Raw genomic sequence first — 17,201 nt, 5'->3', positions numbered from 1 at the left:
CAGCTTTCTACTCCAGAACCCTTAGTTGCGATGCTCCATTAACTGAATGTCCTGGTGAAAACGTTCTCCTTGCTCGTCACTCACCATACCAAGATTTCCTGGAAAAAAAGTCAAGATGTGAGTGCAAAAAGTATATTTTTAATGGCATATGACAGCCCAGTTTCTGATATGAGTCAAGGAGATTCTGAACTCCTTCCTTATATGAAGGAGACTTATGGTTGCCCAGAAAGTTTTCCACTAAGCACTTGAATGCATCCCAAGCTTCAAGCTCAGCTGCTGAGAGTGATTTCTTAAAATCTTCAACCTGCATAATGGACTTGATCTGTGGGGTGCTGATTTTTGGAAATGTCTTAATAAGATATTGAAAACCTGGCAAATTTGCTTTACCCATGGCCTTTACCAGGTTCTTCATCAACCCCAACTTGATATGAAGAGGTGGAAGAAGTATCTTATTAGGATCCACCAATGGCATAAATTTCACACTGCTTGTTCCTGGGCTATGGTATTCCTCAGCTGCCAGACACGCTTGACATAATGTTCAGCTATAGATCTGCTATCCCACAAGCTCAGGAAACAGCAGTATTTAGTGAATCCTCCTTGCATTCCCATTAGTATGCCAATGACCTTCAGATCACCACAGATGTTCTACTGGTGTGTTTTATAACTGATTGCTTCTAGTAAATTCTTCATATTTTCATAAGACTCCTTTAGATGAGCAGAATGGGCAATTGGAATACTTGGTTTGGAATTTCTGTTGTGCAGTAACACTGCCTTCAAGCTTCTCTGTGAAGAATCAATGAAGAGACGCCATTCATCTGGACAATGGACTTGTGACAAACTGTTGAAGAGCCCGATGATGTCATGACAAAAGCACAATGAGCCATTTACAATGAAGAATGTTGTTGTTATGATTCCTTTTTCTGTAATGAATTATATCAGCATCTTTTACAAGAAAAGTGATTTTGCTTAAGCCTTGAATCAAGAAGTTCTGATTTTTCTTTTGAAAGATTTAGATTACAAATAAGATCATTGAGTTCAGCTTGTGTAAAGGTCTCTGGTTCTGAATCTTCATCATTCACATCAGTATCAGATAATTCTGGATTTTCACCAGCTGCTGCATCATCATCACATTCCTCATCATGTTCCACAGAAACAAGTCAATTTTGTGGAGGTACAGGGACAGGAAGTGAGTCGTAATGAGGAACAGGCCTAATAGCAGAATCCAGAGAAGGATATTGTCGCAACCCGGGCTCCTGATAAGCGCAGCAAGCCTAGTTCACAGTGACTGATACTGCTCCCAGTGCGTTACCTCCAACTAGGGAATCCTTCAGGCTCCCTTGGCACCGGCGTAGGGTGAAAATGTCAGGTAAATGACCACAGTGAAACAGGCAAGGAAAATCACACACACCCAGCAATGTCCAAAATAAAGATATACTTTTATTTCTGACCATGGGTCAAGGCTGCTCTGGTGTTATCAGCAAGCTGCAATACTTTCCAACACATTTGTTTAGGAACCAAAATATAAAGTGCCGGGCCAACCTGGCCACACTGGCTTCACAAACAATAGTCTGGTTCTTATTTCAAAAAAAAACAGAAAGAAAAAACACAAACCAGAATTGTGGCTGGACTTTAGTCTTTGCAACTCAGTCTTCTTCACCAGCCTTAAATGGTACAGACAGGTTTAGCAATGCTCTCTTCCTATGAAGGAGCAGTAGAGAGAAGTACACAAGATTCTTGTTGCATGAAAAATAAAACTTTTCAAAACCAAAAAGTAAACTGCTCAACTTTGAATTCTTACACAGACTGCCTGCAGCTAAGAAACTCATACCAACGGAGCTCCTCCATGGCTGACGTTTCCTGCAGTAGCTTATTTATAGATAATTAGCCTCCAGCTGTGTGGAGAGGAGAGAAAGCAGAAATGCTCCATAGTTTGCAAATGTTTAAGCAGTTCAAGGCAACAAATGGTGTGAAAGAATTCTTCAGAACCTAACCCTGGAAAGTTTAGACAATTCTGAGCATAAAACTTTCATGAAACAGGTAAGAATCAAAAATTAGCAAAACACTTCCAACCTTTTAGCTTGTGTCTATTGCTTCCAATCTCTCACTAGGAATACTTGGCACACCAATGTCCATGGGTTCCCAGCTTTCCAGCTGCCTCTCACTGGTCGGTTCAGACACCTCTGAAATGTCCACTATCTCAAACTCTCTTCCCAGCTTGTCAGCATTCAGCTGGGGAGATAAGTCATGCTGCCTCTCAGACTCACGTTCCCAGCCTCTCTGCTCCTCCCCCTCTCTGGGTCTTAGCTGCCTCATTTTAACAGGCTCCAAACCACTCTGAAGAGGGGGAAGGGAGAAAGCTCCCTCTGCAGCTGTGTTTGCTCATGTGACAGCTTCCTGCTAGTTCTCTGTCCTTCTGGGAGATGTAGTTTCCTGGCTTCTGAGGTCTTATGAGTGACTTGCAGCTAGCCTGAATTCTCCCTGGCAGTCACTATCTATCTCAACAATCTCGGTGCAAGGGAGGTCAGTGCTATCATATTCAGCAGAGCCAATCTGGTCAGCTCTCCTGCATAGGGGCTTACTGCTCTTCCTAGTTAATCCTCTGACAAAGCTAGGAGAGCTAGATTTGTCACAATATATAATTTTGTGTGATTAGTTTTAGCTGAGAATCCACTTGTGTTCACAAGGCAAAAGTAGCAATCTTTAATATGGTCTCATGGTTCCCTTCATATCATTGGGATTGCATATGACATTGCTGTCTTTCGTCGATTGAGCCAATCACGAAGTCAGTTCGAACAACTGGTACAGATGATATGTGGAGCCCAAGACTTATCCTGGTCATCCAGTGGACAGCCAAAGTACAATTTGCATACCTTCTTTAGATCTAAGGTAATTGAACGACGTAACAGAAACTATCTGGATGATTAGTACAATGTCTGGATATGATAAACTGATATTAATCACCATAAATAATGTCTGTAGCATTAAAAAAAGACAACTGTAGTTAACCCTCCTTATAACGTTTATCCTATAAACGCATGATATATCGCCCAATTAATGTTTATAATTATATATAATGAACCTCATCACAAAAATGTGACGTGCTAGTGAAAGACTAAACACAGATTTGAAATCAGCATGAAAAATACTACAAAACCCACCCAACATTAACTGATGAAAATGATATGTTGACCTGTGTTATCTTTTCTGGGTGCCCTTTTTCCTCAACTCTAACCCCCTCTTCTACGAAACTGCACTAGCGTTTTTTAGCGCGGGGAGCCGCGCTGACTGGCCCACGCTGTTCCCGACACTCATAGGAATGCAATGAGAGTTGGTAACAGTGTGGACCATTCAGCGTGGCTCTCTGCGCTAAAAACTGCTAGCGCGGTTTCACAGAAGAGGGGGTAAGTTTCTATTATTACTATTAGGCCTTTGTGATTTACTACTATTTAGTTTTCCAGTTTGCTCTAGAATTTCTTTCTGTACACAGTGATTTGTTTCAGTTCCCCTAAATCATCACCTACAATGAATGCTTCTGCTATGAATATCTCCCTAACATTCTATGCAGTGAAGACCAATGCCAAGAATGGTTCAATAAACTCTTCTGTGGGATTCTTGTTCTTAATATACGTATTAAAAAAAGATTCATTACTTTTTGTTGTTTGTTTATGCTTTTTGAATATTAAGGTGAATGTTCCATTGTATATCCTCCAGATGTGGAATAATGAGCAGTTTATAAATATAGAATAAAATGAAAAAAAAAAAAAAAAGAAGAAGTTTATTCTTGACTCATTGGCAAGATTCTTCTCAAATCCATTTTGGCCTTCTTTGTTAATATTTTATATCTCATCAATCATAGATTCCTACATTCTTCTTTAGGCTCCATTTTTATTGGTGCCTTTTTGGTGCCTTCTTTCATAACAACATTTAGCCGTGGAGGGGCATTTTCAATAAGACGTCTAAGTCAAATTTGGATGTTTTGGAAAAAAACGTCCAGAAATCAAGTACATAAAATGCCGATTTTCAAAACAGCCAGAAATCTATCTTTTATTTTTGAAAATGACCTATGTAGAGATTTTGGTCCTTAGGATGTCTATCTTTTTTGGCCATTTTCAAAAATAAAAACATCCACATCAAAAACTCACAAAAGCAAGTTTTACAGATTCTCCCAACTACCTTGTCTGACCAAGGCAGGGGAATCCCGATCAGCTGAGCTGGTTTCAGGGAATCCAGTATCAGCTGAACCAGCAGGGAGATCCGATTCCTCTCTCTCTCCTTCCCTCCCTCCCACTCACAGATCCCGCAGCCCCCCTACACATAGATCCCCGCCCTATACTCCTCCCCCAACAAACCCCCACACCCCCCTGTACCTCTCCTCAGCACAATCAGCAGAAGGGATGCCCACTCTTCCTTCCGTTGGGCCCCATCGAACCCCGACACCGCACTCCAAACTATGGCACTCCCCAAATTCCCAGCACCCCACTCCGTCATCACCTCCATACCTTCAATGATAATCTGGCGGGAGGGATGCCCACTCCCTCCCACCAGCAGGCCCACCTTCATAATGGTGGCCTTCCCCTTCCCGGTGCATCCTGGGATGCATCGAGGAGGGGCCTAAGGCTCTGATTGGCTTAGGCGCCTAAGACCTCTCCTATGTAAACCTTCAACCCTCACAACTGCTCCTTTGAGTTTCCTTCTGATTTCCTCTTTTTATCATAATTAACCCTTTTAAAGTTAAATGCTACAACCATGGTATACTTTTATATAAGAACATAAGAATTGCCGCTGCAGGGTCAGACCTGTGGTCCATCGTGCCCAGCAGTCCGCTCACGCGGTGGCCCTTAAGTCAAAGACTAGTGCCCTAACTGAGACTAGCCTTACCTGCGTACGTTCTGGTTCAGAAAGAACTTGTCTAACTTTGTCTTGAATCCCTGGAGGGTGTTTTCCCCTATAACAGCCTCCTGAAAGTCCAACAATCAGTTCAATCCACTAGAAGCTTTAATTTGATTGCATAAATTTCTGAAAGTGATTTCTACAATCCATATAATTACAATGTGAGGTTTTGCCTAAGAAAAAAGGTTATTGAAAATTTTACTTAAGCTTGGTACTTTCAAGATTTTAAATAAAAATACTTTTGTTTAGACACCCTCCTTCTCCTGAACTTGTGCACCATTATTTTTGAAAGAACATGAAAGTAAGGCCTTGGGGCTATTTTAAAATGTATTTTGTTTTTGTTGTTTTGGAGTTTTAGACTATTTAGGGTAACGCAAGGTTCCCTGTTAACAAAATGTTGGCAACTGAGGAATGCTGAGATTTTTTACATGTGGTTTTCTAAGATTTTTCCTGGGCATTTTTTGAGGTATATGTCAGAAGATACATATACACAGAGGTTCCCATCCTTTGATATTTTTAGTATATGAAAAGAACCTCTTATGCTTGGTACTTCCAAACTCTTTTCACCTGCTACAAAACAAGACTTGAAATGACAGATGTATCTTCAATGGATGCAGAGCTTCTACTTTCAATTTTCTTTTAAATAATTAGACAATCATTACTCATATTTCCTCATAGGTTAAAATATCACTTGTGGTGAATATGAACAATTTTAAATAGTTAAATGGTTGGTAGTTATTTACCTGAGTAGTAGATATTGCAGGAGTCGCAGAAGACGTGGAAGTTGGTGACAAATCTCCCACTTGTTGCAGAAGTGTAGCAGCAGGTTGTGGTACATGAGAACTGGAAACAGGTGTACTGCAGCTGGACCCAGATACAGTATTAGAAAATGATACTGCTACATCATTGTTGCTATATATACCTAAAAAGTTACAGAAAAATTAAATTCAGGCTAAACTAATATAAGGAAATACTTGGGACCATTGAATGCCTATATTTACTGTGGATGATACAATGCATTTAAAACAAAGAATAATATAATCTATAGATTGATTTCACATATGAAGATTTTAAAAACACTGTAAATTAAAACAGATATCAACTTCCCTTTCGTTCAAGTTGCAAAATGAACCTCATTAAGCATTGGTATTTATTCTTCAATTAAAAAAAAATTCCTCATACCATAGAGTCCTATCATCTTCACTATTTTTCAAGTGGGTACCACTTTGTAAAAAAAAAAAAAAATAAAAATACTGATAATTCAATGTGAGAACAATATATGGTCAGATAAAGCAAAGATACTTACGTGTCACAGGTGTTTTCAGAGGGTAGCAGGCATATATTCTCATATGTGGGGATGTCATCCACAGAAACCGGTACAGACGCTACCTACTACTACTTTTATTTCTAAAGCACTACTAGACATACGCAGTCCTGTACATCACAACATATAAGAAACAATCCCTGCTCAAAAGAGCTTACAATCTTGTCAAGATAGACAAACTAGTGAAGAAAGTACATCTATACACAGTGCTCAGGTGAGGGAATGATAAGATAGATATTGGTGCTTAGCAGGTAGAGGAATTATAGAGGGAATAATAAGAAGTGCACTGTCATTTTAAATTATTTTGGCACTGCCCATACTGTGTGCATGCTAGCACCTTCCCACCTATTCAGTAAAAAAGGTAAGAAACAACTAGGGAAGGTGGGCAGGTTGTCCTCGGAAAAAGCACAGTTACTTACCGTAACAGGTGTTATCCAGGGACAGCAGGCAGATATTCTTAACACATGGGTGACGTCACCGACGGAGCCCTCGGTACGGACCTTTTTAACTAGAAGTTTCTAGTTGGCCGCACCGCGCGTGCGCGAGTGCCTTCCCGCCCGACGGAGGAGTGCGTGGTCCCCAGTTAGGATAAGCCAGCTAAGAAGCCAACCCGGGGAGGTGGGTGGGGACGTAAGAATATCTGCCTGCTGTCCCTGGATAACACCTGTTACGGTAAGTAACTGTGCTTTATCCAGGACAAGCAGGCAGCATATTCTTAACACATGGGTGACCTCCAAGCTAACAATAGAGGTTAGGTGGGATGGTTGGCCATTAGGAAAATAAATTTTGTAACACAGATTGGCCGAAGTGTCCATCCCGTCTGGAGAACGCATCCAGACAGTAGTGAGTAGTGAATGTGTGAACTGAGGACCAAGTGGCCGCCTTGCAGATTTCCTCGATGGGCGTGGGAACGGAGGAAAGCTACAGAAGCAGCCATAGCTCGGACTCTGTGGGCCGTGACAGTTCCTTCCAGTGAGAGACCGGCCCGAGCATAGCAGAATGCAATACAGGCAGCAAGCCAATTGGAAAGTGTCCGTTTGGAGACAGGACGACCCAAACGGTTGGGATCGAAAGACAAAAATAGCTGAGGGGATGTTCGGTGAGCTCTTGTACGATCAAGTATAGTAAGCAAGGGCACGCTTACAATCCAGAGTGTGCAACGCCTGTTCCCCAGGATGCGAGTGAGGCTTAGGGAAAGAAGACGGGCAGCACAATGGACTGGTTGAGGTAGAAAGCTGAGACCTACCTTGGGAAGGAATTTAGGGTGGGTACGCAGAACAACCTTGTCATGGTGAAAAACAGTGAACGGTGGGTCGGCAACCAGTGCAATGCAGTTCGCTAACCCTCCTGGCAGAGGTGATGGCAATCAGGAAAAGCACCTTCCAGGTAAGGAGTCTAAGTGAAGTTGTGGCAAGAGGCTCGAATGGAGGTTTCATGAGAGCTGAGAGTACCACATTCAGGTCCCAGACGACTGGAGGAGGCTTGAGGTGGTGGTTTGATATTGAAGAGCCCTCGCCATAAATCTGGAAACCAGAGGATGAGCCCGTAAGGGGTTTTCCGAGAATGGGCTCATGAAACGCAGTGATGGCACTGAGGTGGACTCTGATGGAGGTAGTTTTGAGGCCAGCATTGGACAGCTGAGAGCAAATAGTCCAATACAGTTTTCCACCGCTAAGGAGGTGGGTTCCTGATGATGCCGGAGACACCACGAGGAGAATCTGGTCCATTTCTGATGGTAACATTGGAGGGTGGCCGGCTTCCTGGAGGCGTCCAAGATGAGGCGGACGCGCTGAGATAGGTTCTCTGGAGAGGTCAGCCCGAGAGAAACCAAGCTGTCAGGTGGAGCGAAGACAAGATTGGTATGCAGTAGAGACTGATGCTGCTGCGTAAGTAGAGTAGGAAACACAGGAAGGAGAATGGGTTCCCTGGAGCTGAGTTGGAGCAGGATGTGAGAACCAGTGTTGGCGAGGCCACCGGAGGGTGCGATAAGAATCATGGTGGCGTTGTCCTTGCGGAGTTTGGACAAGGTCCGCAACATCAGAGGAAGTGGAGGGAAGGCATACAGGAACCGAATCCCTCCAATCGAGCAGGAATGCCATCCGGAGCCAGACGGTGAGGAGAGAAGAGTCTGGAACAGAATTGGGGCAGCTGATGATTGTGAGGTGCTGCAAAGAGGTCCACCTGCGGAGTGCCCCATCGAGCAAAGATGGAGAGCAGAGTTGGAGGGTCCAACGTCCACTCGTGAGGTTGAAGGATGCGCTGAGATTGTCGGCCAGAGAGTTCTGTTCGCCCTGGATATAGACCGCCCTGAGAAAGAGATTGCGGTCCGTGGCCCAGGTCCAGATGCGCAGAGCTCCAAACAAAGGGGGCGAGATTCGGTGCCGCCCTGCTTGTTTATGTAGTACATGGCGACTTGATTGTCTGTGCACAGGAGGAGGACATGAGGACAGAGGACATGTTGGAAAGCCTTGAGGGGTCGTAGAACATGGCTCTGAGTTCCAGGAAATTGATGTGATGACGACGCTCCTGTGGGGTCCAAAGTCCCTGGGTAGCGTAGGTCTCCTAGGTGAGCTCCCCACGCATAGGGGGCCGCATCTGTGGTGATGATCATAGAGGTGGGGGGCAGATGAAAAAGCAGACCCCTGGAAAGATTTGAGGAGTTCAACCACCATTGGAGAGATTGCTGAAGAGATGATGTCACAGAGATGGGATGAGAAAGAAGATCCGTAGTCCTGTGACCATTGGTTGGCGAGAGTCCACTGAGGCGTCTCGAAGGTGGGAGACGTGCCAGAGGAAGGACATGCACCGTCGAGGCCATGTGACCCAGGAGGACCATCATCTGTCGGGCAGGAATGGAGGGATGCATGAGCACCCTGACGGCAGAGATGGAGCAGGGTCCGCTGGCGATCGGAGGGAGAGAAAGGCCCTCATTAGCGTGGTGTCCAGAACTGCCTCCAATGAATTGAAGTCGCTGGGTGGGAAGCAGATGCGACTTGGGGTAGTTGATCTCGAACCCCAGGAGGTGGAGGAGAGAGATGGTGTGATGAGTAGCTTGTAGCACGAATTGAGATGAAGGTGCTTTCACCAACCAATCGTCCAAGTAGGGGAACACCTGGAGGTTGTGAGACCTGAGGAAGGCCGCTACCACTAATAAGGCACTTGGTGAAGACCCTGGGTGAGGAAGCGAGGCCGAATCGGTAGCATCCTTGTACTGATAAGTGGTGGTGCAGTACCTGGAACCGCAGGTAGCGGCGAGAACTCTGATTGATGGAGATGTGAGTGTAGGCCTCTTTTAGGTCCAGGGAACATAGCCAGTCGTGATGAGAAGAAGAGGGTAGAGTGTGGCAATGGAGAGGCATTCTGAACTTTTCCTTGACCAGACACTTGTTGAGGTCCCTGAGATCGAGAATGGGACGGAGGTCTCCCGTCTTTTTGGGTACCAGGAAGTAGCGGGAGTAGAATCCCTGACCCCTTTGATCTTGAGGTACTTCTTCGATGGCATTGAGAAGGAGGAGGGATTGAAACCTCCCTCAGGAGGAGGGGGGTTTGGGTATGAGTGTGAAGCAGACTCTACGGGAGGGTTGTCCGATGGAAGAGTCTGGAAGTTGAGAGAGTAGCCGTGGCGGATGATGTTGAGGGACCCACTGGTCCGACGTGATGACTTCCCAACGGCTGGAGAAAATGGGTGAGACGACCCCCGATAGGCTGTGGAAGAGGTAGCGAGGGTGGATGACTGGCTATGCCCTGGAGAGAAGAGTCAAAAGGGCTGAGATTGTTTAGCAGGCTGAGGAGGCTTAGAGGGTTGAGTGGCCTGAGATCGAGCCTGGGCATGGTGCTGCTGTTGACGGGGTCGCCGAGATTGTTGGGGAGGCGGATTGAGTGGCCTGGCTGAGAACCTCCGCTGATAAGATGATTGAGGTCGATAAGGTCGGGCAGGCGGAGCCTTCTTTTTCGGCTTGATCAGGGTGTCCTACCTGGTCTCATGGGCAGAGAGTTTCTGGGTGGTGGAATCCAGCGACTCTCCAAAAAGTTCATCCCCGAGACAGGGGGCGTTGGCCAGACGATCCTGGTGGTTGATGTCCAGGTCGGAGACTCTCAGCCAGGCCAAGCGGGCGCATGGCTACGGCCATGGCAGAGGCACGGGAGGTGAGCTCGAAGGAGTCGTATATCGAGCGGACCATATACTTGCGCAATTGGAGAAGGCCAGAGATGTGTTGTTGGAATAGCGGGACCTTGCGCTCAGGTAGGTACTTCTGGAGGGCAGACAGTTGTTGGACCAAATTTTTCAGATAGAAAGAAAAATGGAAGGAATAGTTGTTTGCCCTGTTGGCAAGCATGGCATTCTGGTAAAGCCCTCTTGCCAAACTTGTCCATAGTCTTACCTTCTCTGCCAGGAGGGGTAGAGGCATAGACATGGAGCCTGATCTTTTTTAAGGTGGATTCAACCAGAAGGGACTCATGGGGCAATTGAGATTTGTCGAATCCAGGAATAGGGATGACACGGTAAAGGTTGTCCAGTTTACGGGGTGCTCCCGGTACCGTGAGGGGATTTTCCAAGTTTTTGTAAAATGTTTCCCGGCTCAGGATGTCATGCACGGGAAGCTTGAGGAACTCCTTAGGAGGTTGCTCAAAGTCTAAAGCCTCTAGAAAGGCTTGAGACTTTTTTTGAGTCAGATTCTAGGGGAAGAGACAGGGCAGCAGACATTTCTCTCAGAAATTTAGAAAATGAGGACTGCTCTGGTTTAGAGGTGGCATCGGGGTGCCGATGGTTCCTCATCAGATGAGGAGGGATCCTCCTCGGTACCGAGAGGAGTTTCCTCCCATAAGTCAGGGTCCCTGACCTCTGGTGCATGTCGAGACACCGGGGTGGAGGGCGCGGTATGGCGAGTCTTGGACAAAGACTTTCCAGATGCGCACCGAAACGGTACCAGGAGAGGACGACCGGGCGTCGATCCCGGTCCCGGGAAGAATGCCGTACCGCCTGGTGTCGAGGAGGATCCAATGTGGCATGGGAATGAACCACCGGATCGACATGGAGTTGTTCGGCCGAAAGGATCGGCATGGAGGTGTTTACAGGTACCGAAGGGGTGGACACCGGGGGGCTCGGTACGGGGCATCGGGCCGGTCTGGTACCGGAAGGAGCGGTGCCAGGATAGTGGGCAACAGGTGTTCAAGTTGTTGCTGTAACTGTTCCTGGAGTTGAGCTTTTAAGATGGCCGAGATACGGTCATCTAGGGGTGGCATCGGAACCGCTTTCTTTTTTCTTCGGTTCCTTGGATGCCGCTCCACGCCCCGGCGATGAGGAGGCCGATGACGAGGCACTCACCGAGATCGGGGCGGAGCGTTTACGGGACCGGTGCGATGCCGGTAGGGATGGTGTCGCCACCGTAGCTTGGAGGGCGCTACGAGGGAAGAGGAAGGCTTCTTAGCCGGCTTACCTGGCGCCAGCGACGCCGATGTGGGGTCGGTCGGTGTCGAGGTCGACGGTGCCGATTTTTGAGGTACCGCCGTTGAAGTTGAGGAGTCCATCGCCGACTCGGTGCCGAAGAGAAGAGTTTGTTGAATTCTTCGGTTTTTAAGGGTTCTCTTTTGAAGAGTGGCACAGCGGGTGCAGGAGTCCGCCCGATGCTCCGGACCCAGACACTGCAAGCACCAATTGTGTGGGTCAGTGATGGAGATCGGGCGTGCACACCGCTGGCACTTCTTAAAACCGACCTGCGGGGGCATGAAGGGGAAGATAGCCTCCGCAAAATCGAAGCCCGAGGCCTGTATAATGGCAACAGGCCCCGCCGGGGCAAAAACGAAAAAAAGGGGGAAAAAGCAAAGTTTTTTTTTTTTTTTTTGGCAAATCAAAGTAAAACAAACCCGAAGGTAAAGAAAGAAAAATAAGGAAAAAAAGCGCGAGCGGGAAGGCAAAAAGTGGTTTCAACGGCCGTTGAAAAAACACACGCGTCTTCTTTGCTCCGCGGAAACGAAGAAACTGGGGACCACGCACTCCTCCGTCGGGCGGGAAGGCACTCGCGCACGCGCGGTGCGGCCAACTATAAACTTCTAGTTAAAAAGGTCCGTACCGAGGGCTCCGTCGGTGACGTCACCCATGTGTTAAGAATATGCTGCCTGCTTGTCCTGGGATAATACCTGCTACAAATATATTTGCTTTCTCTGAGGCAAACAAGCATTATATTCTCAAATGTGGGACTCACACGCTGAAAGGATCATGGTTGTGGACAAGGATAATGGATATATAAACATGAGCCTGGTGAAACCCAAGAGGGTTGCTGGGAAAGTTGGCGCTCAGGAAGTAAAGAGATTCTGCAGAACTACTTGTCCAAACTGACTGTCTCTTCTAAAGATTTTCCAAATAGCAGTCAGAAGTAAAGTTGTAGAACGAGGACCAAGTAGCCACTTTGCAAATGTCCTCAATAGAGGCAGAGTGGAAATAAGATACTGAAGCAGCCATAGCTCAAACACTGTGGGATATTACATGCCATGCAGTATACACAAAGGCGATACAGTCCGAAAGCCAAGTGGAGATGGCTCTCTTGGAAACAGGAATTCCAATGAATGAGGAAGACATCCAATGTAATGTGATAGGATATAGAGAATCTGGAGAGCAGTGGTGTCACTGTTTAGTCTGCATCGACTTGATGCTGTAGAGACCTGTGAAGTTTGTTGGGAAGCAAAGGCTTCTTAGCAGACTTCCCCGATGTTGGTATGTCCTGCGATGCTGATGCCTTCGACATCAATGGCTGTGAAGACTTGGCACATTCCATGAACACGATGTAAAAACTGCTCTAGAGAAAAGAAAAGCGCGAATGAAGAAAAAGAAAAATGATGTGAACCAAAAAGCTATCAATCCAAAGAAAGTCAATAACACAACGCGACACCGTGTCTCCCACCGCAAAAACAGGGGAGTACCTCAATAGAAAGTTCTTTTTTTTATTTTGAAAACACCTTGTCGAACTGAAAGAAAAGAAAATTAGAAAAAAAAAAAAGAAAATATATAGAGAAAAAAAACGCGAAGCGGGAAAAACAAACTTCTTCACTCTGCGGAAAACGAAGAACTGAGGAATCTTGCACCTTGAAAGGTGGGAAGGCACTCGCATATGTGCGGTGCAGACAGTCGCAAAGTTGTTCAAACTTAAAATGACAGTTCACTTGTCAGACTGTCCGTAAAGGGCTCTGTCGATGATGTCACCCCATATGAGAATATGCTGCCTGCTTGTCCTAGGATAATACCTGATTTGCATTTCCTATTGTCTACATTTACTTCAAATTTGACTATAAGTATTAGGGAGGCATTGACAGGATTACAATTTTCTTAAGCACAATTTAAATTCACAATGCACATTATGGGAAATGCAGTTCACCAAGTGATAGATCATATTAAGGAAGCAGTACAGTTATCGTGCATACTCTCCCACAGAACATAATTTCTTAAACACACTGCAACATCAAGTAATAATTCTATGTGTTATACAGGTAGCGGTATTCATAATTATTCTCAAGTTACTGATTGTAATAAAGTGTTTGTCAGTAATGTTGAACAAACAAATCAATAAGACGCAGATCCAGATAGACACAGTTAAGTTGTGGAAAGAAGGTTTACCACAGAAGAAATGAATTGAAATTAAGAAAAGAACCTTGTTAGAGGCTTCTAAAACCACACTATTAGATATTAAATATAACATAAAATTTCAAAAGAAACTTATTTAAGGATAATGACAAGAGGTGAATAAAATTAAATATAATTGGTATGTCTTTTCTTTATATTACAGAATAAACCTACTAATATCACTCCAGTAAACTTGCTGGGGATATCTGCCTTTGAAATGCAACCCACTTGCCAAGATGCTTAGAGAACAGGATGAACAGGCCTCAGAAGCCATGGGACAAGATGTTGCACCAGAGCTATGGAGGGGAGCTTAAAAACAGCTGCAGCTCCCTCCCAAACTTCTATCATTGGCCTCAGTGCTCCTTACTTCTCTTGAGTACTGGCTGTTCCTAAATATATTTTTCTTTTATGTTTTCTGTTTTTTAAACTTTAAAGCACTGGCAGTTGCAGAACTAAGTATCAACAAATATAGCAAAAAACAACAAAGCTTGTCTTATCTTTAGACGTATGCCGCTTGTATGAAATCTCTCCATTTCTTTCTGTCTCTGTGCAAATTGAATCAATCACGGGATGTCCTTCCGACTCTATTCTGCCAACGTTAGCCAGCTTTCATGAGGAAACTCATTTCTTCAGGGCTCTGCACACAAGAAAAATAAATTACAAACAACTCAAAAGAAAATTTGCAAAAACTGCACAAATATATACAAAAATTGCTGAAGTAAAGGTACTATCTGGACACTGCTGCTCTCTCGGGTTACAGCCAGAATGGTGTCCCAGCGTCTATTTAAATGCAGTGCTCAGAGCCAATTACTTTGTGACTATCACGTGATCGGGTCAGGCACACTTGCTTCTCCTGACAGTTGGAGTGCCTACATTTCCCAAACACTCTCTGACGCTTCCTCCTACACCTATGAATCCCCTACTGCAGGCATATAAATCACTAATTCTATCGGAGGTGGCAGGGATGCGGGGTAAATCCATTAAGAAACAGTATAATTTGACCAAAGATGAGAGTGTGCCTTTGAAGAAATTAGAACAAAGAGCGGATATAGTTATATGCCGGGCAGATAAATGTGGAGCCATTGTTTTACAAACGAAAGCGAAGTATATAGAGGAAATTTAAAGACAACTATCAATTCTGGAAGACTACATTCAATTAGAGGAGGATCTCACTAAGATGTTACAGCAGGATATCCTACGGATCACAGAATGGGGACTGAATGCAGGATTTCTCACTAAACATGAGTTCAAGTACTTGAATGTACAAGCCCCGTTCTGTCCGGTACTTTACACTTTACCAAAAATTCACAAAACATTGAGTGACCCACCCGGTAGACCTATAGTGTCGTGTTGGGGATCTTTACTAGAACTGCTCTCAAATTTTGTGGATTTTTTCTTGAAACCTATGGTCAGCAAGGCAGCCTCATATATCTGAGACTCTACAGATTTTTTTAAACACAATTACATCCATTATGTTCACAGGGTCGGATGATATTTTTATGGTTACGCTGGGCGTCAAGTCTCTCTACACCATTATTCCACAGAGTGAAGCTCTAGAAATCAATGCTCATTCTTTAGATCAACATTAGGAGCACCGCATACCCACCTCACTTTTGCTGGAACTAGCAGAGCCAGCATTAACTAAAAATTTCTTCCAATTTGAGGGAAGATATTATCAACAAACATCTGGAGTTGCCATGGGGGCCACTATGGCCCCTTCAGTAGCCAATCTATTTATGATGCAATGTGAAGAGCAATGGATTTCTAACTCACTTTTCGCTAATCAGATTCAGCAATGGATTCGCTTTATAGATGACATCTTTTTTTTGACAGGGTCTAGGGAATCTTTAGATCTCTTTATAGAATGGTTTAATTAAAGGCACTATAAAATTGAAGTTGTGATGACCTGTAGTGCCACTGAAATTTCTTTCCTGGACATTCAAGTGATGAGAAAGGATGATCGGCTGGAAACGAGTGTTCAACAAGCAGACCAATCATAACACTTTCCTTCATTTCTCAAGCTCTCACCCTGTACATCTAAAAAGAAGCTTGCCTGCCCTACATCTCAATTTCTGAGATATCGGAGAATTTGCTCCACAGTGGAAGATTTTAAGATCAAGTCGAAGAATTTCAATAATAGATTGATTGCATGAGGGTACCCTAAAGATGTGGTACGGAAGTCCTATAAGAGAGCATTATATGCAGATAGATCATTACTAATATAATTTGAACAGAGAGGAAGGAGAGCAGAATCAACAGTTACATGTACCTTGAAATATGGCACTAACACAGACAGTATGTCTAGAATTCTTAAAAAGCACTGGCATTTAATATCTGTTGCCAGCCTTCCAAGACACAAGACTTTAAATAGCCTAAAGGAGGGAAAAGAATTTTAAAGAAATACTGTGCCCTGCTATTCTCAGGAATCAGAGCATAAATGATGTCATTGAAGAAGGTGGTCAGTGGGTCATTCCATGTCAAGTGGACAAGGAGCCCATGTTCGAGCCCCTTGAAAACCAACCAAATTTTACAGGGGTATTGTCTAGGGTCTCAAATGAAACACTGCAAAAATTTCTGGATCTATTTCAATTTGGCCAGGAGCTAGGGGTGGTTGAATAAAAGCAATTGATCCACTCGCATGCCTTGTATGACCTAAAACACCAACTTTGCATAAGCACTGCGGCAGAAGGAAACTACCTAGGAGTCTGAAATTTTGCAGTTTGGTACACCTTGGGGCAAGTTTCTGTGCCAAGTTTGAAATCTTTTGCGAATGTGCTTCCATTTCTACAGGTCAACAAAGTAGGCAAAAAAAATCATTAATGAACATTTTTGGCACAGTTTGGCTTCATACAGCTGCTGGTAGGTAAGTCAGCTGAGGGTACAACTTTACTAGCAGATACGTACCATGAGGTACTTCCAAGATTTGCAATATGAGTTTTTACAGTCAAGTGAAGCTGAAGATATGACTATCTAAAAAAATATGGCTTTATGCATTTATGCAAATTTTCTCTGTTTTTCAGATTCAAATATCTCTAATGTATAGTTTTTGGGGTTTTTATTTTTTTTTTATCATTTGAAAGAGCATGTTTTTTGTTACAGAAGCTATCAAGTTTCATCTTGGACCCAACCTTTCTTTGGTGAGAATTAAAGCTTCAACGATAAGCATTAGTTGTATATGCGCACAAATGTTTAATATTGAGAAGAGGTATGTTTAACACAACCATGTTATATGCAAATGAACAAGGTACTTGAAGTTTCACAGTTAAGTTCAGATTGTTACTGTTTTATGATCTCCTTCCCTGTATCCATGCATTTTCATCACTGCCACTGATCGTGAAGATCATGGCAAGTGTATTATATACTGAAACCACA

General features: G+C 44.3%; 1 protein-coding gene across 3 annotated transcripts in view; it reads right to left on the bottom strand.

Annotated features, from left to right (window-relative positions):
- MLLT10 (MLLT10 histone lysine methyltransferase DOT1L cofactor) overlaps positions 1 to 17,201 on the bottom strand; it is a 692,838-nt gene that overhangs the window by 209,083 nt on the left and 466,554 nt on the right. For all 3 annotated transcript variants that reach the window (XR_004538143.1, XR_004538144.1, XM_033931325.1), the window contains one exon: positions 5,634 to 5,812. Coding sequence is in view for 1 of the 3 variants with exons in the window: in XM_033931325.1 (XP_033787216.1) it covers positions 5,634 to 5,812 (179 nt within the window). In the remaining 2 variants the exon portion in view is untranslated. The remainder of the gene's footprint in view (positions 1 to 5,633; positions 5,813 to 17,201) is intronic.

Source organism: Geotrypetes seraphini, chromosome 2 (genome assembly GCF_902459505.1).
Source record: "Geotrypetes seraphini chromosome 2, aGeoSer1.1, whole genome shotgun sequence".
NCBI classification, from domain to species: domain Eukaryota; kingdom Metazoa; phylum Chordata; class Amphibia; order Gymnophiona; family Dermophiidae; genus Geotrypetes; species Geotrypetes seraphini.
Note: the sequence above shows the minus strand (reverse complement) of the source record. Positions and strands in the feature narration are given on the sequence as shown.